At 43.0% G+C, this 22,603-nt stretch overlaps 3 protein-coding genes and 1 non-coding gene across 9 annotated transcripts; 1 reads left to right on the forward strand and 3 right to left on the reverse strand.

Moving 5' to 3' along the window:
* Nucleotides 1-3,238: 3,238 nt before the first annotated feature.
* On the reverse strand, nucleotides 3,239-4,514 carry LOC121182238 (Golgi apparatus membrane protein TVP23 homolog A-like). The gene is made up of 6 exons (XM_041038637.1): nucleotides 4,435-4,514; nucleotides 4,052-4,196; nucleotides 3,806-3,895; nucleotides 3,585-3,713; nucleotides 3,369-3,497; nucleotides 3,239-3,265 (listed from the first exon to the last, which is right to left on the reverse strand). Exons 1-6 carry the CDS (start codon nucleotides 4,512-4,514, stop codon nucleotides 3,239-3,241), a joined length of 600 nt encoding a protein of 199 aa, XP_040894571.1.
* Nucleotides 4,515-4,946: 432 nt separating this feature from the next.
* Nucleotides 4,947-5,019, reverse strand: trnar-ucg. The gene has a single exon. It is a non-coding gene; the product is annotated as a tRNA-Arg (tRNA).
* A 261-nt stretch (nucleotides 5,020-5,280) lies between these two features.
* On the forward strand, nucleotides 5,281-15,452 carry polg (polymerase (DNA directed), gamma). Of its 5 annotated transcripts, none has more exons than XM_041039299.1 (23): nucleotides 5,281-5,492; nucleotides 6,016-6,613; nucleotides 6,743-6,938; nucleotides 7,146-7,313; nucleotides 7,416-7,562; nucleotides 7,698-7,777; nucleotides 7,909-8,091; nucleotides 8,280-8,422; nucleotides 8,559-8,682; nucleotides 8,808-9,032; nucleotides 9,163-9,280; nucleotides 9,447-9,530; nucleotides 9,720-9,836; nucleotides 9,928-10,088; nucleotides 10,198-10,251; nucleotides 10,349-10,466; nucleotides 10,610-10,745; nucleotides 10,910-11,156; nucleotides 11,296-11,418; nucleotides 11,546-11,714; nucleotides 12,144-12,352; nucleotides 12,445-12,605; nucleotides 13,401-15,452. In XM_041039299.1, the coding sequence occupies exons 2-23, from the start codon at nucleotides 6,042-6,044 to the stop codon at nucleotides 13,463-13,465; spliced, it is 3,600 nt and encodes a 1,199-aa protein (XP_040895233.1). In that variant the 5' UTR covers nucleotides 5,281-5,492; nucleotides 6,016-6,041; the 3' UTR covers nucleotides 13,466-15,452. The 5 variants fall into 5 exon arrangements, 4 of the variants coding, with proteins under 4 accessions (XP_040895233.1, XP_040895235.1, XP_040895236.1 ...); XM_041039300.1 differs by having other exon boundaries at nucleotides 5,282-5,380; XR_005894126.1 differs by lacking the exons at nucleotides 12,445-12,605; nucleotides 13,401-15,452 and having other exon boundaries at nucleotides 10,910-11,113; nucleotides 11,296-11,399; nucleotides 12,144-12,275.
* Nucleotides 13,530-22,599, reverse strand: fanci (FA complementation group I). 2 transcript variants are annotated; one of them, XM_041039298.1, is made up of 37 exons: nucleotides 22,339-22,598; nucleotides 22,162-22,234; nucleotides 21,825-21,955; nucleotides 21,442-21,595; nucleotides 21,239-21,296; nucleotides 21,069-21,110; nucleotides 20,782-20,905; nucleotides 20,596-20,681; nucleotides 20,380-20,512; nucleotides 20,218-20,295; nucleotides 19,973-20,109; nucleotides 19,560-19,740; nucleotides 19,361-19,448; nucleotides 19,122-19,252; nucleotides 18,975-19,045; nucleotides 18,729-18,843; nucleotides 18,406-18,528; nucleotides 18,228-18,296; nucleotides 18,025-18,126; nucleotides 17,741-17,932; nucleotides 17,391-17,512; nucleotides 17,151-17,312; nucleotides 16,760-16,939; nucleotides 16,479-16,645; nucleotides 16,314-16,390; nucleotides 15,986-16,102; nucleotides 15,854-15,905; nucleotides 15,634-15,761; nucleotides 15,223-15,288; nucleotides 15,005-15,101; nucleotides 14,710-14,894; nucleotides 14,563-14,619; nucleotides 14,416-14,475; nucleotides 14,200-14,268; nucleotides 13,997-14,092; nucleotides 13,760-13,861; nucleotides 13,530-13,664 (listed from the first exon to the last, which is right to left on the reverse strand). In XM_041039298.1, exons 1-37 carry the CDS (start codon nucleotides 22,429-22,431, stop codon nucleotides 13,602-13,604), a joined length of 3,981 nt encoding a protein of 1,326 aa, XP_040895232.1. In that variant the 5' UTR covers nucleotides 22,432-22,598; the 3' UTR covers nucleotides 13,530-13,601. The 2 variants fall into 2 exon arrangements, with proteins under 2 accessions (XP_040895232.1, XP_040895231.1); XM_041039297.1 differs by having other exon boundaries at nucleotides 13,574-13,861; nucleotides 22,339-22,599.
* Nucleotides 22,600-22,603: the final 4 nt, after the last annotated feature.

Raw genomic sequence — 22,603 nt, forward strand, 5'->3', positions numbered from 1 at the left:
AGGCTGGAGCGGCCTGAACGCATGACCACGACCATGAACCTGAGCCAGCGTCAGGTAAAGAAATGGATCTTTGATGCAGCAGGTTAAATGATGATCAACAGCTGACTCTATTTTAAATTATTATTATTATTATTATCATCATTATTATTATTATTATTAAATCTATTCTATCTAAACTGAGCTGGGTTTTTAAGATGCTTGAATTTGTTCTCGGCTCTTTGGTGCTCCTGGGGGCAACGAATCCCTACTTTTAATGAGAGTTGTGATTGGCCTACTTCTTCTAAAATTAGACTATTTCACATCACAAGGATTATCCGCCTGAGCTATTACAGGAACTAATTTATTAGGCCGAGGAGCGTGGTATAATATTCAAGCACTTTAAAGAACAAGGGGTTTTCTTTTTTTTTTTTTTGCCTGTTTAGAGACCAAATACCTATCCCCTCATTTTAAATTCAACGCAAGGGCGTTTGTGTTTGTTAAATCATGTTTCCTCTCGTGAACAACAAACTAACAGATAAAGTGAACGTGCATCTTCGGTGTCTCTAAATTCTCTGCATGAGACACATGGACATGGCATGAGAAGATTCAAAGCAGGTAAAAAAAATTGTAACGCTCTCCGTGCACATCAAGCCTATTTCCACACGCGGTTCTTACCTCTTTCGGAGGCAAAGCAGACTCTTGGAAGCAAGTGTCCTCAAGAACTTTAGCTCGTGCTGAATTTTCCAGATTCATTTTCTCTGCGTTTACGTGGGGCCCTCGTACAGAGTGGGCACCGCTGCGCTCAGATGGGTCCAGGTCCATCCTCGGTCCTCCAGCCTCTGCCTCTCCTCCAGCCTGCGCGCTTCCTCTACTGTCACACAACTCGCTCCCGCACTGACGTCATGCCGGGACCTGGGCTGCGTGTTGACCAATCACAGAGTCCTCCGGCGCCAAAGAACGTCCGAGCTCGGCGAGACGTCTCACTTCGAGCTATTTTCTCTGGCTTTTTTTCCTTCTCTTTTATCACAACTACTACTTCTATTACCGCTAGTAGTAATAATAACTGTCCAGATAATTATGGCCAAAAATGCACAAGACAAAGGTTTTTCTTTTCAGCAGTTGACAGAACAATCCCATTCAAATCTCCATTTAACAACTTTTCTAGAGCTTTTGATTATATCGCATCATCTTCATCACCACATGGAGTTTGTTCTGTGGTCATGGAAACTTTCAGTTTTCTTAGACCACTCTCATCCATGCTGGCACTGAGAGTTCATCCTTGACCTTGGATATAGCAGCTGACAAAACAATATCATCTCAAGGACAGTTTGGTAACTATTCTGGGCCTTTTGATCGTTTCCCTTGATCTTTATCAGTAAATGAAGTATTATTGTTTTAATTCTATATATATATTAATACACAGTATATTTATAATTTCATGTCAGGCCAGATGGTGTTTCCAGGGGAAGGGTTAAAATGGTTGTGCCACTGCCAGAGTTCAACTTCACTTCATATACCTCTTTTGTTCTTCTGTTTCTTGGGTACTGTGCTCTATTACCATTTTCTCAGGAAAATCAGTTCCACTCATCTCCTGATTTACAGTAGCAGAGGTACAATCCTTGCATTGCTCCACTGCCATGTTCTGTACACGGTTAAAGCTCAAGCAATTTGACCTTCTTGGAACAGCAATCAAAAATGTGTAAAATCCAAGATTTACAACACCCAAGACAGCACAGCCACTATGGCTCAAACCCATTTTAAGCAACTCTGGGGGCCAAATTGTGCTATATTTGCGTTTGTGTTTTATTTTATCACTGGAGGTTACTCTCTCCTTTAGAAACATAGCCTTAACAGAATAGTATTATAAATTTAGACAACAAGAACAAAAGAAAATGACTTCCCGCCCTCCTCTGTTTAAAGGGGTTTCACAGGTTGGAAGAGCCACGGCCAAGAGTCGAATGAGCAGTTTCCAAATCTGTGCGGTCAAAAGAAAATGTTTTCTGAGAGCTTTTAATGTGGTCAACTACACTTGGACCAATGTCAAGATAACAATGTAGTTCCCAAGAAGCCATGCGTGTCTTTTATCCACGTTTACAGTACACAATGCAGAATGTAGAACTGAAGACTGAGATAATTGATACAGTTTAGGCTTCTCATCGTCTCTGAACATCTAATATAATTTAAGCGAACAGAGCTGTCTGTGCTTGGTGATTTAATCATAGATTTATAAAGTCTATGGTCTGAATACTTTTTTGAAAACTCCCACTGCATTCAAGTTTTCAGACAGGCTCCAAAGCTATCTAAATTAATATTTACTCTGGAAGTGGTTTGACCTATGCCTAGACAAACTGGTCAGTGTAAATTATCAAATTCTCCTCCAGATTATATTTGGAATCACAGAGGAATGAAAAAAAAAATCAGTTTCTCATTCAAGTAAAACAAATTATAAAACAAATGATTATCCAAAAAGCTTTAAATTAAAAGTTCTCTATAAGATTTTAAGTTAATTTAAGTTTACGTTTAAGTTTAGTTTTAAGTTTTTATGTGCTTTGTGCTTCCTATTCTTCCCATGCTCATTTATTCCCCACGTGGTCCGCCGAAGCACCGAAAATGTGCCTGCCAGAACAAACAGCACTACTGCAGAACACAACTGCCTACTTTTCATCAAACTTTTAATTTGTTTATTGACATATGCTGTATCCTGAGGTTCCATCAGCATACACTGCAGTTAATAATTTTACAGGTGCGGCGGATCAGTCTGGAGACAGGGAGTGTCATTTAGATCACATCATGGAAAACACAATAGCTCAATTTTTTTCCTTCACTGAAGTCAGTCTTCTTAATGGGCTCTAAAACCAGCTCAGGGCTCCATAACATCAGATTTAGCTCTGTGTGTTCTGTCATAGGTCCTTTCAACAAAGAGGTTTACTGAAACCAAGACAAAGAACATCAGAGTCTAGAAGTCTGGCTTACATGAACTGTTAAAAAAACTATATACTTTCTACTTCCAACAACAATAATTCACTGAGTAGGAAAAACTATAAAATGCACTTATCTTTTATTGACATATAATAAATAGCAAGAATGATCAATGGGCAGCATATGAATAGTCAGCAGCATGAAACAAAGGCATTCACAAGGCACACGGCCATTGAAGTAGATGCAATTTGTGGAAACTCTCTGTATGTCTTTCTCTCTCTCACACACACACACACACACACAAGCACGGCAGAGTGGCTGTAGGTAGAGGAGGTAATCTTCACAGTATTCCATAGATGATGTCTGGCTGGAAGAGGAGACATTATCATTGAGCTCATGTTCAGTTTAAATGGACACTGATATGTGAATAGGACAACTGTACATGCTAAAGGCTGCAGCCATTGACTCACACGCTGCAGGAGGTGCTGTCCCATGAAAGAGCGGGAGTCTGGAGGCTGGCCATCTTGTCCCACCGCTTTGCATCGTAGATAACCATAGAGGTTAGCCAGTTGGAGGGAAATACTAGCGACCACAAGAGACTGGGGAAGACAGACAGACAAATGTATTTGAGACAGACATTATGTGATGTATATGCAGAGCATGCACACAAGCAAAATGTGTCTCACCAGCCATTTAATCTTCAGGGAGAACAGAGAGGTGAAGAAGAAGAATGTCCAAATGAGAGGACAGATAATTAGACCCAGCCAAAATATCCTCTCCTCAGCTTCTGTCCCAGTGTTATTGCCCCGGGAGGCCTGCATGCACACACATGCATTATACCCATGTTTAATATCCCAAATATGCTCTTCCACACTCAAAACGGCATAAAACAATAACAGTGTCTCACTTTTTTGGCCTCAAACACCCAGAGGCTCCTTCCATCTTCATCAATCTGATTCCACCAACGCAGCCCCACCAACAGCCTGCCAGTCACATTCTGAAACAACACAGGAACAACTGTGAGTGAGTAACGGAGACCAGTGAAGTGAAAGAAAGTGATTAAACAATATACTGAAGTTCATAAGAGGGCAAGAAAAGGGGTGAGGCATAGGAGAGTGAGGGGAATTAGCCGCTGACCCAGCTGACCTCTCACCTTGACAGACCAAAAGTCAAAAGAAAGCAGAGTGATGATCAGGACAAAACAGGGTGCAAAGTTCTTGCTGATCCAGTCACAGAGCAAATAGACAACAATGGCAACCACTCGGAAGAACAGGTGGAAGAAGGATGCCAAGGGGTGTCTGCAATCAAATGCATGATAGATTAGAAATGATGAGTGAAGAGGCTGAAAATCCCAGAGAAGCAAAAGTCTTTGTTGTTCAGCAAATCTAGTCCTAGGAGCACCAAAAGAGACAAGGACACTTCTGATGATGTACGCAAACATAAATTAATATTTTGTAAAACTGAAAAACATATTAAATAAAGCAAAATACTGCTCAAAACAAAAGAGTGTGTATAGAACGATGTCCTGCACTGCACCTTAAGACTGCGCTTCTCCGCGCCCTCTCCTGCTCGTCAGCTGCAAAGTCCAGCGCAACATCCTCCGTGTCATCCGCCATCGTCTGACAAGAAGCAAAAGACAAAACACAGCACAGTACAGGAAAAATCATCCCACATCATCTTAGCTGATGCAACACGGGTAAATGCAATATATTTAGAGGCAGACTGAAAAAAATGATGAACCTAATCAGAATGTGTAAAGCGAAGTACCCTTTGGGGAAAGCGTAGCAGTACTGTAGGGCTGGAGCCAGGTGTTGCAGTGAAATAAGACCGACACCGACACTGCCTCCTCTGTCTTTCGCATCCACATCAGAAAGCTGGGTTCAAAATCACTGCAAGGTACATACATTTCCATTACATTAGATCTATAGAAGAGTCCCTTTGTCGCAAAGCGGTAAAGTCAATCACAAGCCAACGCTTGTATTCACATTTTGGTGAAGGAAATAATCCACAGGATCAGGGTATTTAATGTGAAAGGACTTCAAAACATGCGACCGCGGCAGGACTCGAACCTGCAATCTTCTGATCCGAAGTCAGACGCCTTATCCATTAGGCCACGCGGCCCACGAGATATAATGAACACAGCAACAATAAGCTTTTAAAATAGTCTGTGACCATTTATGTGGTCTGTGTGTGTGTGTAAGGGGGGTATTTTATGCGAGACACTGTGGATTAACCAGTTTCGACCATGACACAAAACGGCGACTTGTCCACCGCAGTATGCAGCAAATCATTTTCTTGCACTCTTAGAAACGGGGGTGTGGTCATCCGGACCGCTTGGGGACGCTAACACTTCGTCTTGCTTTGGTCCCACAAACCCCCGTGATGGTTGACATGCTGAAGTTACAAGTTCCTTTTCTGTGAAGCGATCTTAAACACGTTTTTAGTTAATTTCAGTAACGTTGTACCTAATAACACAGACCAGGTGAGGCGCTTTTATTTTGCTTGTGGCGACCGACGTGCTAACAAACTTAGCGAGCTGACGGCTAAACCGTTATTTTTTGTAGCTGCTCACAAGTTAGCAACAATCCCGCTGGGTGAGTGTTAGTAAACAGCACGATAAACATACATTAGCATAATGGTGGTATGTTAATTCAAGCAAATAATGTAGATAACTGATTGTCGTTATACTGTGCTACAGTTGGTTAAGCTAACGTTAATTCTAGCAATCGTATTCAGTCATTTCTAGCGTTAGAGTTAAAGCTGAGTGAAAACTTTTTTGAGTAAGTTAACCAGTCCTCAGTATTGTGACTAAACTATATGACAGTAAATAATGTAAAGTAGGTGTAGATGAGTGACGTAGTAAAGACATTCATTAGCTCACAGAGTCTCTTAGATGGCATTTAATGGGACCAAGATCATTTAAGACACTTAAAAATATCACAATACTAAAATTACACGTCACAAAATACGATCAAACATTACTGATCTACTGATCTCTCTAGCACCTGGCTAAATATAGCAGTATATAATCTCTGTAGTGACCACAATTACATCACATGAAAGGCATAACCTGGGCCTGACTAAGCAGCATCATGTCATAAAATTATTGTCTTCCAGCTCTGGTGTGAAGTCCTCATGAGGTGATGCTGCATGTGCTGCGCTGTCCTCTGCAGAGGTCTGTCATCTCTCTACAATGGACGTGCCTACGCTCCCTGTTCTCCACCAAGCCTCACTCCCTTCAGGGCGAGGACTCCACAGAGTCCCGCCTGAATCCTCTCAACATTCAGATGCTGTCAAAGAACCTCCATAAGCAGATCTTTCGAGGGCTGGAACCAGAATACAGAGAGGAAGATGTGGAGCGCAGCATTAGGCATTTGCAGAAACACCAGCTGTGGGGGAAGGAAACTTCACTGTTGTCTGATGTGGAGCTGAAACTTCCCCAAATGTATGGCGAAAATATTGATGAGCACTTTCGTATGTTGGCCCAGAAACAATCTCTTCCCTACCTTGAGGCTGCCACCGCACTGCTGCAGGCCAAACTCCCTCCCATGCCACAGGAATGGAAATGGGAGGTTGGCTGGACTCGCTATGGGCCCAATGGGGAGAGTCAGAAGGTGGATTTCCCAGAGGAGTCAGCATTAGTGTTTGATGTGGAGGTGTGCATAACGGAAGGACAGTGTCCTACACTGGCTGTTGCTTTGTCTCCCACTAACTGGTGAGAAAGAACATGGATTTACATTTTCTCACTAATGCTCGTAAAATTGCAAAAAAAAATGTGAATGGAAATGGTTAGGTTAGGTTTATTTGTTTTTTCATTTCGATGTTTTTATCTCTCACTTGCTAGGTATTCCTGGTGCAGTAAGCGTCTGATTGAAGAGCGGTACTCCTGGTCAAACCAGTTGACCCTCTCTGACCTCATACCACTTGAGACATCTATCAACTCTGCCTACGCTCCTAAGGGCCGGTGGAAAAACAGGCTCATAGTGGGGCATAATGTTAGTTTTGATCGATCTTACATTAAGGAACAATATTTACTAAAGGTAAGTGTTCAGAGGAAGTTGACTTTTTTTCCCATTCTTTCATCTATTTGTTTCAACACAGCTTTCTAGTATTCTGTTCTCTTCTTTTTTGTTGGATCTTTGTTGTATGATTCACATGAGTTAATGTGCTAACTAGTATGTAAATTTTATAACATAATAGCTCATGTACTGTACACTGCAGAAAATAATGTGTTTTCTTTCCTAAAGGGTTCAAAGGTACGCTTCATGGACACCATGAGCCTTCACATGGCCATCTCGGGATTGACTGGGTTCCAGCGCACACTGTGGATGGCCAGTAAGCTGGGCAAGAAGAGGGGTCTGCAGGAGGTCAAGGAGCACATTAAGAAAGCAGGACAGAAAAGGGATGGCCCAGTGGTTTGTGTTTTTTTTCCCTCACTACAATATGCATTATGAGTGGTAGTGTTGCAGTTTTGACATCAGCAAAAACTCAATGAGTCTTGATGTTTTGGTATTCAGATCGGCTCCTGGGACTGGGTGAATATCAGCAGCATAAATAACCTTGCTGATGTCCATGCACTGTATGTGGGAGGACCGCCCTTGCAGAAAGAGGCCAGAGAGACCTTTGTGAAGGGCAGCATGATGGATGTCAGGAACAACTTCCAGGTCAGAGGTTCATGACAAATCGTGCCAGACTGTCAGTAATCATAAGCCAAATTTATTCATATTAAAAGGTCCTTTAAATGACTTCATCGTGATGCTCAGATTGGCAAATAATTTTGCTTTTACTGACCTCTACAGGAGTTAATGCAGTATTGCGCCATGGATGTTCAAGCCACCCATCAAGTCTTCACCGAACAGCTGCCCCTCTTCATGGAGAGGTCAGTAAACCCCCACCCACAGACATTTTCATAACAACTCCATCTGATTCACTAGAAAATCAACACAAAATGATTATTTGTTCTCAGTGCTGCATAATAATCTTATCTTCACTGTCACTGTCTTTTATAAGGTGTCCTCATCCAGTGACGTTTGCAGGCATGCTGGAGATGGGCGTGAGCTACCTTCCCGTCAATCAAAACTGGGGTCGGTACCTGGAAGACTCTCAAGACATTTACGAAGAGCTCCAGAGAGAGATGAAGAAGTCTCTGATGATTCTAGCAGACGATGCCTGCCAGCTGCTGCAGGATGACAGGTGAAAAGAGCACCTATTTAACACCATGTTTCTGAGTGTAGTGCCTTATTTAATTATGGCCATAACTGAGTGAGAAGGCAAAAAGGACAAGAAATTTATGCATAATCTGTAGTTCTATAAATCCAAGGGATCAGTGCTTTAAGGTACTTTGTCCACTGAACACAATATGTTTCATATTTTTACTTAAGATACAAAGAAGACCCCTGGCTTTGGGATCTTGAGTGGGATGTGCAGGAGTTCAAGCAAAAGAAAGTAGCAGCCAGCAAGAAGAAACAGTCAAAAAAGGAAGTTGAAAAAGAAGTTGCTACTCCTCTCCCAGTCTGGGAAGAAGGTGAAAGCTCAGATCCAGAATCATGTTTATAAAGCCAAAGTTATATCTCTATCTTCCTTTTTAAATGGCAAAAATGCCAAAAAGGTTTAAAATAAAAACCAGATGAGGTGATTCAGTTGAGCTGTTTTAATATTAGATCCAGGTCCACCATCTGAAGAGGAGATGGCGGGTCCTTGCCCCAGCAGGCTGGCTGTGGAGAAGCTGAAGGAAACAGTGGATCGACTTCCCAAAAGGAGGCAACACCTGCCTGGACATCCAGGGTAAGAGCACTCCTAAACATCACAGAGCCATCAAATGTTTAATATAGTATCTCTCAGTTTCCACTCCCATTTACTACTGACACTTATAAGTCAGTCCTTCTCCCCCTTTATTACTGTGTCATCAGGTGGTATCGTAAGCTGTGTGAGAAGATGTCTGCGGACGACAGCTGGTCACCTGGCGCCAGCCTGATCAGCCTACAGATGAGACTGACGCCTAAGCTGATGGGCCTTACGTGGGATGGTTTCCCCCTGCACTACACAGAGAAACATGGGTGGGGCTACCTGGTTCCTGGTCGCAAGGATAACCTGAATTCGCAAGAGGAAAACACTGGGCCTGTGTGCCCACACAGGTAATCGATACACTGCACTTGGTGCAAAGGCATGGTAGGGTGTTTTGTAGAAGCTTGGAAAATTTGGTCAGTTATTTATCCTGATATCTAAAGTAGTTTGCGTGTATTGATGCCTTGTTGTGTTCCACAGAGCTATCGAGAGTGTTTACAGAGAGTACTGTGAGCAGAACAGCAAAGAGCGGCCTGAATATCTGGACTCGAGCCATTCAGATGACCTCGTGTTGATGGACAGTGCAGTGTGGGAAAAGGTTCATATATTTGCGAAACGTTACAGACTTAAGCAAACAAAAATCCACTGAAATATGTGTTGCCTGGACCAGGTGTTGGTGCCACTTCTGATCACTGATCAGGCTCACAGGCTCGGGAATGACTGAATATGTATCATGACAGAGTGTTTCTTAACCTTACCTCAAGGTGGAGGAGTTAAGTTCCTTGGAAAGTTTGACCGAGGAAAATGGAGTCAGAATGATGAGAAGTGGGGAGAGGAAGAGAAACGCGGTCAGTGGATTGGTTTTTGTTGTTTGCAGATGCTTAACACCTTTGTATCATGATCACTAGCAACTCCACTTATAGCCTTGTTGGAACTGCACTATCTCGAGTGTTGTTTTTTATTCTACATGTGTTTTTTTTTTCTGTTTGTTTCACTGTGATTTGTTGTACAACATACTTTGTATTCTGTATCAACAGCAATCCCAAGATTCACATCAGGTCCCAGAGGAGAGTCAGTGCCATTATCACCATGGAAACGGGCCCTACAATGATGTAGATATCCCAGGGTGCTGGTTTTTCAAATTACCTCACAAGGTAAAAAGAGTGCCCTGAATAGCTGGCATTGGTGCAGCGTCACTTCTTCAGTGAGCTACTTTCGTCGTCTCACTGAATGTTTTTGTTTCAGGATGGTAACCACTACAATGTTGGCAGTCCTTTTTCAAAGGACTTTCTGGCCAAGATGGAGGATGGTACTCTTAGGGCCGGACGGAGCGGAACCAACGCTACACGAGCTCTGGAGATCAACAAAATGATATCCTTCTGGAGGAATGCACATAAACGTATAAGGTACATGTCAGTTTCCACCATGAAATTGTTCATCCTTTTGGGTGATCACAGGTCAGCTTTGTTAATGATTAAGTTGGTGGATTTATTTATTTATCATCTCCCCTCACAGCTCTCAGATGGTGCTGTTGCTGCGAAAAGGAGAGCTTCCTCATGCTGTCAACAGGTTTGTCTGTTACATCAATAGATATCCTGTGTTTATTGATCCGCCGTATGGTGTGGAAAAGGCATTCTTGTATATAACAACCTTTCTGTCTCCCAAGAAACAAAGAGTTTGATGAAGAGGGTCAGTATGGTGCCATATTACCTCAGGTCATCACGGCTGGAACGGTAACACGTCGGGCTGTGGAGCCAACGTGGCTGACTGCCAGTAATGCACGGGTAAGAGGCAGAGTCGGCAAAGAAAAAGTGCACATCACATTGCAAGTCTGACAGGATGTGGCTCAGCTGGCGGCTTGAACTGAAGTGTATTGATCAGTTCGTAGAGGAATTTTGTTTGAACAGACTGTGATTTGTGTCCACAGCGGGATCGGGTTGGCAGTGAGCTGAAGGCCATGGTGCAGGTGCCACCTGGGTACCACCTGGTTGGCGCAGATGTAGACTCTCAGGAGTTGTGGATTGCTGCTGTGCTCGGAGAAGCTCATTTTGCTGGCATGCACGGTGAGATTTATCTCTTTCAGATCTTGTTGAGTTCTTACTTAAATTTAAAACACCGCACTATTTAAATTGTAGAATGCAGTACATTAAAAATAAGTCTCTCTCAGTCTGAACAAACCCCATCTGATGTTAACTGTGCTGAACTCACGTCTCTGCCCGGGGCTCAGGTTGCACAGCGTTTGGCTGGATGACACTTCAGGGAAAGAAGAGTCAGGGCACTGACCTGCACAGCCGCACCGCTGATGCCGTGGGTATCAGCAGAGAGCACGCAAAGGTGTTCAACTACGGACGCATCTACGGCGCAGGGCAGCCCTTTGCCGAGAGGCTGCTGATGCAGTTCAACCACCGCCTCAGTCAGAAAGGAGCTGCCAGTAAGGCCAGGCAGATGTATGCCTTAACAAAGGGTTTACGCAGGTACACTCAATTGAATAGGTTGAATAGTTGTGTGTTTAACTAAATATTTTATTTTTACTCAGCTAGATGCAGCTGTTTGTATAAATGTGACAAAGTGTTAGCTCTAGCATTTTGCATTTGTGTTTACATTTTTCATCAGATACAGCCTGTCAGAGGAGGGTGAGTGGCTGGTCAAGGAACTGGATATCGAGGTGGAGAGGGAGGAAAATGGAACCATCTCCCTGCAGGAGTTGCGGAAGATCAGTAAGCTGGCCTCAAAGTGGTGAGAAAGCACCCAAAACTTCACATAAACCCAACAACTTGTTAGGAGAGCCACAACATTTTCTCCTACATGCTTTCATTTGCTCTGCTCCTTGATTTTCCCTCTCTCTGTTCCTCATTCCCCTTAGCTCTCGGAGGAAGAAGTGGGACATTGTCGGCAAACGTCTGTGGACTGCAGGTACTGAATCAGACATGTTCAACAAGCTGGAGAGCATCGCGCATTCAGCCCAGCCTGCCACTCCTGTTCTAGGCTGCAGGATCAGCAGAGCACTGGAGCCCAAAGCAGTTAAGGATGAGGTGAGGCACTGCTGATCAGTGGGACCGATCAACATAGATCTAATCAACATGCTTGTATTCAAGCAGTCAACCTCAGGGGAACTGCTTGCCAAAACCTTCTTTTTTTTCAATAGCCAAGTGGCAACTTACGTGAAAAACTAGGGTCAGCTCTGATATATGTTTATAAAAATTAGATTGGATTGTTTATTTACACATTTAGTTTAAGAGTAGTTAATAGCACATATATGCAGACATCTAGACCAAAGCTTTTATTATGCTGTAAGCATGTATTTGTGTGCTGTTGTGAGAGCTTTCAGAAATACACAATGTCTGTTGTTACTGCTATTTTTTTCTACTGGGAAAAACTGTAGCCTTGAATCACAAAGCAATCTCATGCCTTCCGGTTGGGCCTTGCATGTTCATGTCGCCGTATCTCTTTCTTTCGGGCAGTTTATCACCAGCAGAGTGAACTGGGTGGTCCAGAGCTCAGCAGTGGACTACCTGCACCTGATGCTGGTGGCCATGAAGTGGCTCTTTGAGGAGTACAACATAGATGGCCGTTTCTGCATCAGCATCCACGATGAGGTGCGGTACCTCGTCCGCAGTGAAGACCGTTACCGGGCAGCGCTGGCACTTCAGATCACAAACCTGCTTACGAGGTCTGCTCTCCAGCTTGACATTTATCTTCCCTTGTTAAAATGGGCAATAAAATTCACATCTTTTCTAATTGTGTGCTTTTGTCTCGGGGCAGGAGTGCGTTCGCCCATGCGTTAGGCATGCAGGACCTTCCCCAGTCTGTGGCTTTCTTCAGTGCCGTTGACATTGACCTGTGTCTGAGGAAGGAGGTCACCATGGACTGCGTGACCCCCTCTAACCCCACAGGTCTGGAGCGAAGATACGGCCTACCACCTGGTGAGTTCTGCACACCATCATCAGCCTTCATCTTATGTTCTTTTGTAGTATGAGGCAGGGTATATGTGTTGAACAGATATGTAATATACATAAAGTGTATAGAAAAGACAGGAGGAGAAATAAAAGATCTTCAAAGCTTTTTAGGTGTAAAAGGTCTGAAGTTATGCCATAAAATTGTTAAAACCACAAATATCCACGTCTCAGTCTAAAATCAAAACAAACCTATTTCAAACCCAAACAGCCATTTTCCACAGTCAGTTTATTTGTACTACATTATTAGCCACTTGTAATCTGACCAGGAAACAAAGGACTGAAATAACATCCAAAGAATTTATTAATTTGAGGGAACAAATTTATGGTAGAACTCCATGCCAAGACACAATAAAAACCAGAGACTATAAATCAGAGTAAATAAACAGAATAAGGAAGAAAATAATATTTATTTTAAAATATAACAGCACTTGACAAAGCCAGGCTAAAAATCTCTTCAGGGTGCATTTTTGTGTGTGGGAAACCATAGCTCTTCTGTTAGTGTGGCCAGTGACTGATAAAATAGGGCCATCTCGAGTATCATGTAGATACAGTTGTACTATCTTTAAAGTAAGAATTGATTCTTAACAACAGAGCAGCTTATTCATCCTGATGAAATGGGAGCAGGAAGTCAAATTAGTCCTCAACAAATCTTCCAATAATATAAAATACAAATTAAAGTGTGTTTAGAAGTAAATATACATATTACAGAATTATTTTGAATAAAGTGAACAATAGAAAAAAACATGTTCAACCTTTCCTTAGGTGAAGCCTTGGACATCTACCAAATCATCAACATCACTAAAGGCACTCTGAACAAAGAAAGATAGCACTTTTTGGACCACGCTACTGAACGGCAGCACATGCACACAACCTCCAAGAGGCTTTTCATCACCAGGCAGAAGTCGAGATTGGCGAGGAATCTGGAGGTGGGTATGTCAAACGGAGGAGCTCCTAAGAGTCAGCTCACTTTTTTCGCTTCTTCTGTTTGGGTTCTTGTGACTCCTCTGCCTCCTGTGACTCTGTGGTCTGAAAGGAATGGAACAAGAAGTGTAATCAACAAAACAAATAAAAACAAACACAAGTTTGGACCATTGGAGCTGCCAGTTACAGATGGCTCTTACCTCCAGACTGTCGTCCTGCTCCTGCAGGGCTGCGTCCAGAGTCGCAGCATTGATTCGGAAATCTCTTGAAGTGCTCAGCTTCATGTACTGCATCAGATTTACCTGGACAACACGCACCCAGAGATCTTGGTGAAACGCTGTACATAAGTGGCCTGACTGATGAAACTGTACTGACAGTGTTCAGAGATTACTGTATTTTGCTCAACTCAGCTCTGAAGTAATCCAGTGCATACATACCTTTGACTTCTTTGAGAGCGTGATGAGGTACTTCTCGTACTGTTCAATGCTAAAGATCAGTTCAGGGATGGCCTTTGTCTCTCGCAGAAGTTTTGCCTATCAACAGAAAAGAAAAAGATATTTAGATGTAAATGTGTTGTTGTTATAATCAATCACAGTCATTTCAGTTATACAATTACAGTGCAGAAGTTAAGTGTCCTTACAGAAGCAGCAGAGTTCACTTCATTCCTCTTCTTTTTCTTCTCTGCACCTCCTCCACTGAGTTCTCCACTCTAACAGAGAAAACCCATTAGTTTTAAAACATCAACACTTCCTCTCGAGGATGAAGTTGCTTGTGTCAAATCCATAACTGAACAACTTGAACGTCACAGTCAGATACAGATTGTTGCTGGAGACTTTTTGTCTGAATTGAGCTGTACCTGTGCATATGTGATGAAAGTGTAGCACTGTGGCGTCAGGTGCGAGCCAGAGAGTTTAACCTGCACAGACAGCAGAGGAAACGTTAGATTAGCATCATGTCAGACGTGTAAGAAGCTTCAAACGAGGAAACAGTACTTTGGGCTCACCAGCTTCTCGAAGCGTGATGCCAGCATACCGTGCTGGGTGGCACACACCTGGATGTACTATACCAAAACACACATGGAGATGAGATCAGTGCCACACTAGGTAAACAGCACAATCGCAGTGAAATCACAGAAAGGACTAATACGCACATATTTGACCAGGGTGGTGAGGATAGTGTATGTGCGACGCAGTTCTCTCAGCAGTGTAATGGTGCAGGTGCCAGATAGCAGGGCCGTCTGGACCAGCTCGTTTAAAGCTGTCAAAAGAGTCCCGAGCTGCAGCGTCACCGCTTTCTCTATTGGATCCTGCTGGGCTGCAGTCTGAGTGGCTTCGCCTACGCATCGGGAACACAACAATAACACAGAGGTTTTAGTACCGTTCCCTTATCCCCTCTCAACTCTCACCATTAATCCAAGTGAGAATGCGTGTTACAGGGCTTCTTACCGGAGCCAGATTTGTCAGAGGCCGTCTGGCTTTTCTTTTTGGCAATCAGCCAGTCCACTTCATCAAGCACTCTGTCAACCTGAGACAGGACCAGCAGCTGGGGAATAGGGATGGTGGGGCGGCACAGATTAAAATGACGATAAAGTCCTTGAGCACGCTACACAGACTGAGTCTGGGATACCTGTGTCACAGCAAATCAGAAAACTCTTAGCACTCACCGCTGCTGTTGTAGCTGTCTTCATGTTGACAATGGCAAAATGAGACTGTTTTTCTACTTCCACGTCCTGATTGTAGAGAGAGAAAACACATAGAAAAAAGGCACAAAAAAGTCAATTACTCAAGTGAAAAGTGACATGCCAGTTCCGCCTGATCTGTCATCAGTTTACAGTCATAAAACTATTAGTAATGCTGTTAAATAAAATGGAAATTCAATAAATCAATGTTCCAACATGTCAGAAATCTCCTAATCCTTCTATACTGTGAGGATGTGGGATGATGTGAGACTGTGGACAGCTGTCAACCTAAGTACTGGGATAACCCTGCGTTTAATTTATAGTGGTGCAGAATAAACAATTAGATATGCAATAAATTGCTGGTATCAGCTGATGCCACACTGTAATTGTGTTTACCTGATCGATGTCCCCCAGCTGGCTGTGGATGTCTTGGCAGAGCTCCAGCAACAGGCTTACAGGACTCTTATAGAGAACCTGTAGGTTGAAGAGAAGAGAGAGTAGCCCCTTGGAAAAAGCAGGATCCTCTAAAAGGAGAAAGAAACACACCTGAGAACACACGTCAATGCACCTAAAATCGATATCAAGTTCAGTTTTGAGTTTTTTTTGAGTTTCTCACCGAAACTGGTCTCCTTGGAGATTTTCACAGTCCATGTGATCATCTGAACAAACTGTGGAGATTCAGACGTGTGTTAGTGGAACAAGCAGTACTGAATATGTTTTAAAGAAGTGCACATAGGAGTGCACCCACCTGTTGGGAGGAGGGCTTTAGCTGGTGTGAGAGGATGCTCAAGATGCTGACCAGCAGCTGAGCCTCCTTGCTGTTAAAGTCGTCTTCTCCTCCACTTAACTGAGTGAACAGTGCCCTCTGTTGACGGGTAAAGGAAGTTGGATTTTAGTGGTGAGGCACAGATGGACTGCAATTTTCTGCTGTTTAAGTTCACATTTAAAACACAGCTGCCTGAGAAAGTTAATATGTCAGAGCAGAAAAATATGAAGCAAATTCATATTTTGATTTTAACCTTAAAATCGATTGAGAAATAGCAACTAGATCCCTAAGAATTACTGTACAAATGCACCTGAAACTGTCGGATGTAAAAGAAGTTCGTTGCTGTAACGTTGCCATCTTCTGGTTCTGGATTTTCCTCTGCGACGTCTGCAAGAAATACAAAATGTATTCTTAGTATTCAGGTGTAAAGCCGAAAATTCCTACCTACAGTCTGAAAACTGCGTGTGTATCTAACCCATGTTGGAGAGGAGCTGAGACATCTTGTCTGGATAACGCTGCTGGCAGGTTGTGAAGATCCTGAGCAGACCGTCCAGACACATCTGAGACAGGCTGGAGCGCTTCTCTTTCTTCCCTGCCTCCTCCACCACACTGGGGATGTTGGTGTAACGCCACATCAGCACGCTGGGAAGACATTTAGACAAAGACTCTGTCTGTCGGTCTGACAGTGTCACAGACAAACGCAGCCATGAACACAGCCTAAACTAAATGCTGTTATTTAGGCTGAGGGAATCCAACCTTGTCATGTCACAGAGGAAGCGGAAAGTCCTGTCTGTGCTCTGTCCATCTGGGCCATCTGTGTGTCCAGTTTCCTCCAACTGCTGGATTTTCTGCACAGCAGCACTTACTGCATAGCGCACAAATTCTCCACTTGAGCGCAGCACCGAGAGAGCCTCCTCTTTGCTCTGAGTACTGTCCCTGAAAGAAAACAATCCAGTAATTTTAACAACTACTTTTAATGTGTTGCTGTTATCAGTATTACTCTTGATTCAATGTACATTTAACACACAATTCTGGAAACTAGTTTGTGCGTTTACATAGTGTTTCTAACTTTTAGCCCTTCAAGTTTGCATAGTACTTGTCACAGTCAGTGCAGCAATCTTTGTAAACAGCATTAAAGAGCATTTACCTGAAGAGCGCAGTGAGGAGAGTTGATACGAAACCCAGAGAGAGTAAACTGCGGGGGATCTTTTGTGAGGGCACTCGGCCTTTTCCAGATTTCTCCTTCAGAATCTCAGACAGCTTGTGGTATCGGTTAAACAGCTGCATGAGCTCCTCAAAGCGGCTTTTACTGCAACACACAGAGAAGCTAGTACATTTTATGCTACACAGTATCCACAGCTACCAAAGTGAGGTGGTGCGTTGTTACCTGTAGTTGGCTTTGATGAAGTTGTACTCTATGAGAACCTCATACACTCCCATCACCAGCACTGCATAGATATTGTTCTTCACCCCAACACTAGATCCCATGGAGAACTCTGCTGACTTGTCCTGATCAACACACAGACAATATACAGCTTAAGATGATGCTTCCACTGCCATAACATACTTACAGTAGGTTACTAAAATACATAATTAAAACAACCAATAAAATGTTATCAAAGTTCTTCATGGAAAAAATTACTGCAGTTCCTGACCAGAGAGCGTGGGAGTTAAAGATTTAGCCAGACTTTTGAAAGTCATACAGCATAGTTCAGGGAATTTTTTTTTAAACATTACCAGTTCAAAGTCTTCCAGCTCACTCTTGACCATGCGTCTTGTCATGCTCTCTAGGATTGTCTGCAGTTCAGACTGGTATCCCTCCTCCTCTTCCTCCTCATCGTCGTCGCTGCCGTCAGCGTTGGGGTTGGCTGAACGGCGCATGTTCTGCAGCCACAGCAGGCAATGTACAGTACAGCTCACCAGGTGGGCCTGAGATGGAATGAGCATTATTTATAGTAGACATTAACACAGCGAGAGCACAAAGTCTCTAAAATGCTACAGTGCAGACAGAGGCCGAGTACCAGTGGTTCCTGGAGGTAGATTTGGTCTCCATGAGCTGTGATGCACGGCTCCAGTTTCACTGGGGGCAGGAGGTCTTGTTCAGGCTCGTAGTACCGCCTCAGCTGAGAGTACGAAGACATGACGTACAGCTCCCATTCATATGGGTGACATGACAACTGGGCTGTTATATCCAACACAGTTTGCACTTAACAGACACACTTACCTGTGAGAGGAGGGTCTGCATGATGGAACTTGAAAGCTGGGAGTTGCGACGGAGAACTTCATAGAAGCCCTGAAATGAGCAAGCAAATTATTTGCTCCTTAGCTTATCAAGATTATCAGTGATGGTTAGTAACTGTAAACCAACATGTGTCAAAATTAATCAATTGGTGATCTCTAACCTCATACAGCATGAGGCGCACATCGGCCTGTTGGCCCAGGCAGCGACGCAGGCTGCTGAGGATCTCCAGACAGAACGCCTCATTGGCCGCAGAGTTGTAACGAGAATGCACGTCCACTTGAATCTGTTCCAGGGTTCACACAGACGTTACTATTCGACAGACCGTCCTGGTCAAATTGCACAAATTTTCACAGCTCTTGTTGCGTGCGTATATGTATATGTATATGTATATGTATATGTATATGTATATGTATATGTATATGTATGTATGTATGTATATGTATGTGTGTTTGTGTGAAGGCCACATGTGCAGTCTAACTGTACCTGGCTGGAGGAGATTGCCTGGCTACACTGGCTTGACGCCAAGCTGCCCAACACTTTGAAGTTCTTCAGCAGCAACAGGAAACCAGTCACTGCAGACTTCCTGCCGTCCAGTTGACTAGCAGAGTCATTTACAGGGGAGGCAAGTGTAAGAAATCATTTTTATTCCTTTTTAATTACTGTCAAGCTTTCAAATGCATTAACCAAAGCATGATCAATTAACTGTACTGAGAGCACAGTAGTACACACCTGGAGAACATGGCCTTGCGGAGAACTAGAATCAAAGCATCTTTCAAGGACATACTGACCTTGAGCAGGGGCTGGAGAATGGAAAAAAAAAGTTAAATAAGAACTTCTACAATATGTTTGTGTGTAAGTGTGTAGGCGTATAGGTACCTGGACAGCTTTTAGTAGACCCTGAACAGTGGCTAAGGGCAGGTATGACAGGTGGTCAAATGTCTCTGTCACCTTGGAGGATGACTCCAGGAGAATCATGGGAGCAGAGATCACGATGTCAGAGAAAAGGTCTGATGAAAGCGGAACGAAAACAATAAATCCAGTCTAGTCTCTATCCAGACAGATTAGAAACTCGTGTATATCTCAAAGCTAGGATCAACATCTGAAGGTTGTATTACCTAAGTAATGACTGACAGGCGAGGCTGTCTTTGTGACTAGTCGATTCAAAACCTGCTCCAGTATCTCGCCTCTCATAGGCTCATGAATCTGCCGTAGAAAAACGCACATCCTCCAGTGAGAAAATAAAATATATACACATGTAGCGAATATCAGTCATTAACATTGTGATATCTCTATAAAATGAAAATCAAATGTTACCTTAAAGCCCTGGAGGAGCACCTGACGTCCCAGCTTACATGCCTGTTGAGTCGGGGTCCTGGCTACTGTAACAGACCCCTCTGTAGTCTTACCAAAGGGTCCAGGTTTGGGTCCAAATGTGTCCATGAGGAAGAAGCCAAGCTGCACCAGCCCCTGGGTCACATGATCCCAACCAAACACGCTGCACAGATGAAAGAGTAGAACCCATGTAAAAAATTAAATACAAATATTATTTTAATTAATAATTGAGACAACACAATTTATTTTATTGTGAAGGATATATGTTTTTTTTAATGTGAAGAAAGGGCTGATTTTCTTATAGTGACCATTATTTTTTATTATAATATTAAGTGCATGCCTCATTTTTATTTAGAAATTTTGAAATAGATTAATAAATATTTTGATGCTCTGACCTGTTCTTGACTGTGTCCAGTATCATTTGAGCCACACTGCAGTGCCCAGGCAGGAGGTCCTGCAGGAACTTCGACCCCTGCTGCAGCTGCTCATCCCTGAAGCTCTTGATGATCGCTCCCTTCAAAAGGTCAAACACCTACAGAAACCAGCAGAAGGCGAAAGAAAAAGTGAGTCAACAGAAGCGAAAAAAAATGAAATAAGACTCAAAATGAGCATGGGGAAAAAAATATTTGAAATTTCTCACCTGCTCTTCATAGCGCTGGATACGTGCCACTGAGAGCAACAGGGCAACACTAAAAGGGCACAGGTCGCCATATGATGTCTGCAGGAACGCAATTTAAGATTTAGGGCATAACATTTATTCAAGCTTTCAAAAATGATTTCAGACAGATGAGTCATAAATAACCTTAAAGCTTTTAAGGAATTCTCTCCCGAGTTCATGGTCGAGTCGTATGGCAAAGACTATGTGGAGGATGGCAGTGCCCTCCACGTGCCTTAACTGGTCCTGTGGAATGGACTGAACCTGTAGATCCAGGCTCCTGTGGAAGAAATAGTGAGTAAATGGAAGGTAAGATTCAGAGTAAATACAGTATGTGTCACTTGCAGTGTATGAGTCACTCACTCTCCATGTTTCTGCTCTTCTTCCTGGTGAATATCTTGCTCCTTAAAATAACTGATGATTCCATCCAGGACCTGTTTCTTACAACCCTAAGAGACAATAGAGGGGCAGGCATTTAGATATTTGACAACAAAAAGCAGAAGACATAATTACTTGTTTGCTGCCAATCAAAATGTTATTGATTGTCACCTTTGCAGACAGAAGCAGCAGCTGGTAAACCAGAGGTGGAATCTCCTGCAGATCCAGTGTGGTGAACATCCGCAGTACCTTCTCCACCAGGAACTGCAGCTCCTCTGACGACAGCGGCACATCCCTAAAATGAGGCAGGTGCAAAATAAAGCTGCTGACTAGTTGCTGCTGACTACCCCTGAGAGGCAGCACAAGAAACAAAGAATAGCAGATGCTATCATTGTGAAACACTGTGAAAAGAGGGAAAATGTCTAAAAATTGAATGGCCTGATAGTCAGCGGTGTTACCTGAACATGGTTGTCAGGTGGATAACACACTGTGGGTCCCATCTGCGTGAAAAAATGATGTGAGTTTAAAAGGACAAATGCATACACAGCAAAACACTGTCAAGACTTCCCTAAAACCTCTATGAACGTTTGCACGTGTACATACAGTTTCAAATCTGCAATGTCCTCACCTGCTTGAGCAGAGGCTGTTGATCAGCTGCTTCTTGTATTCCTCACCACTGAGTTCTCCTAAAGTTAAGTTGCATGCAACCGTGAAAGACACAGACTCATTGTCTTTTACTGTTTCCACCTTGTACCTCACACCACCAAGTAAAATGTTTATATATTAGTTTAATATTAAATAAAGTTACTAAGGATGGTGACTTCCACTTACCTTTGCCATAGGACAAGGCTTCACAGGCAGCAAGAGCAGTAAGCACAGCAGGAAATAACTCCAGGGATTTCCCATTGCCCATTTTTCCCACCTTAATGGCTTCAACAAAAAGAGATGCCAGTTGTGCAAGCGAGGGTCCAGGCAGTGTATGAGTCTGTGTAGAACATTTAAAAGGCAAATTAGAATTAGGCAGAAACTATTTTGCTTAAATGTGTGACGTACAGGACATACACTATGTATGCCCCCAAATAAATGCTGTTTTAATCATTAGGTCTGTAATAATTTCTAAATTTTTTAAATCTTTTCGCATTATGGTATTGTATCCTAATAAGCACTGATAGCCTGTACAATCACATATTTATTTATTTATTTATTTATTTTACCTCTAGCATCAGCAGTCCAATGATATCCGACGCCACCTCAGTCTGAAGGTCCCCGGACTCACACAGAGGGATGCAGTGTTGATAAACAAGAAGCCTGCGGTTTGATCCCTCGGTGGAGCTGGGTGGAGAACCTAGACAACAGAGCACACACTTTGTGGTAGGGGTCTTAAAGCGCACACGCTGCATGTGTCCGATTAAAACTAATGCAGTTCATATTAATTCTATTGATGCTCCTTAAGGGACATATGACAATTTAAGCAGCTGTGTTGGTGTCAAACCACTGACATAATAACAGTATCTAGATGAGAATGTATAACCATAGACTGTGTATACCTACCTTCAAATATGCCTTTAATCATGGCACCGACCCTCTTACCCTTTAATGCGCTATTAGTGATCGCAGTGATTAACTAGAAAGAAAGTAAGAGAGAAGAAAGTGCACAGTTCAAGTTTTCTTCCTTTCTTTTTTTTTTGTTGAATGAAATTTAGAAACCTGCTCATTGACAATAACTACCTGGTCATTTTTTAGAGAGGACAGGTACTTCTGAAGTTCTGCGGTACTGTCTCCATCTGCCAGTTGGATGATTTTATCAATTTCAGCCCTCATGATCAACCTGCAAACGGACACAACTGCCTGGTAAACGCAGAGAAATCCCCGTTTGTTGTCGACCTCGCTAAACCTCCCGAAATTTTATATTAAACAGACTATTTAATTTAGTTTTAGTCCGTGAAAAGGCAAAAATTACGCCTTTGGGATCTTTGACGCTTTCATAATAGTT

The sequence above is a fragment of the Toxotes jaculatrix genome, chromosome 5 (assembly GCF_017976425.1).
Source record: "Toxotes jaculatrix isolate fToxJac2 chromosome 5, fToxJac2.pri, whole genome shotgun sequence".
Classification (NCBI taxonomy): Eukaryota; Metazoa; Chordata; class Actinopteri; family Toxotidae; genus Toxotes; species Toxotes jaculatrix.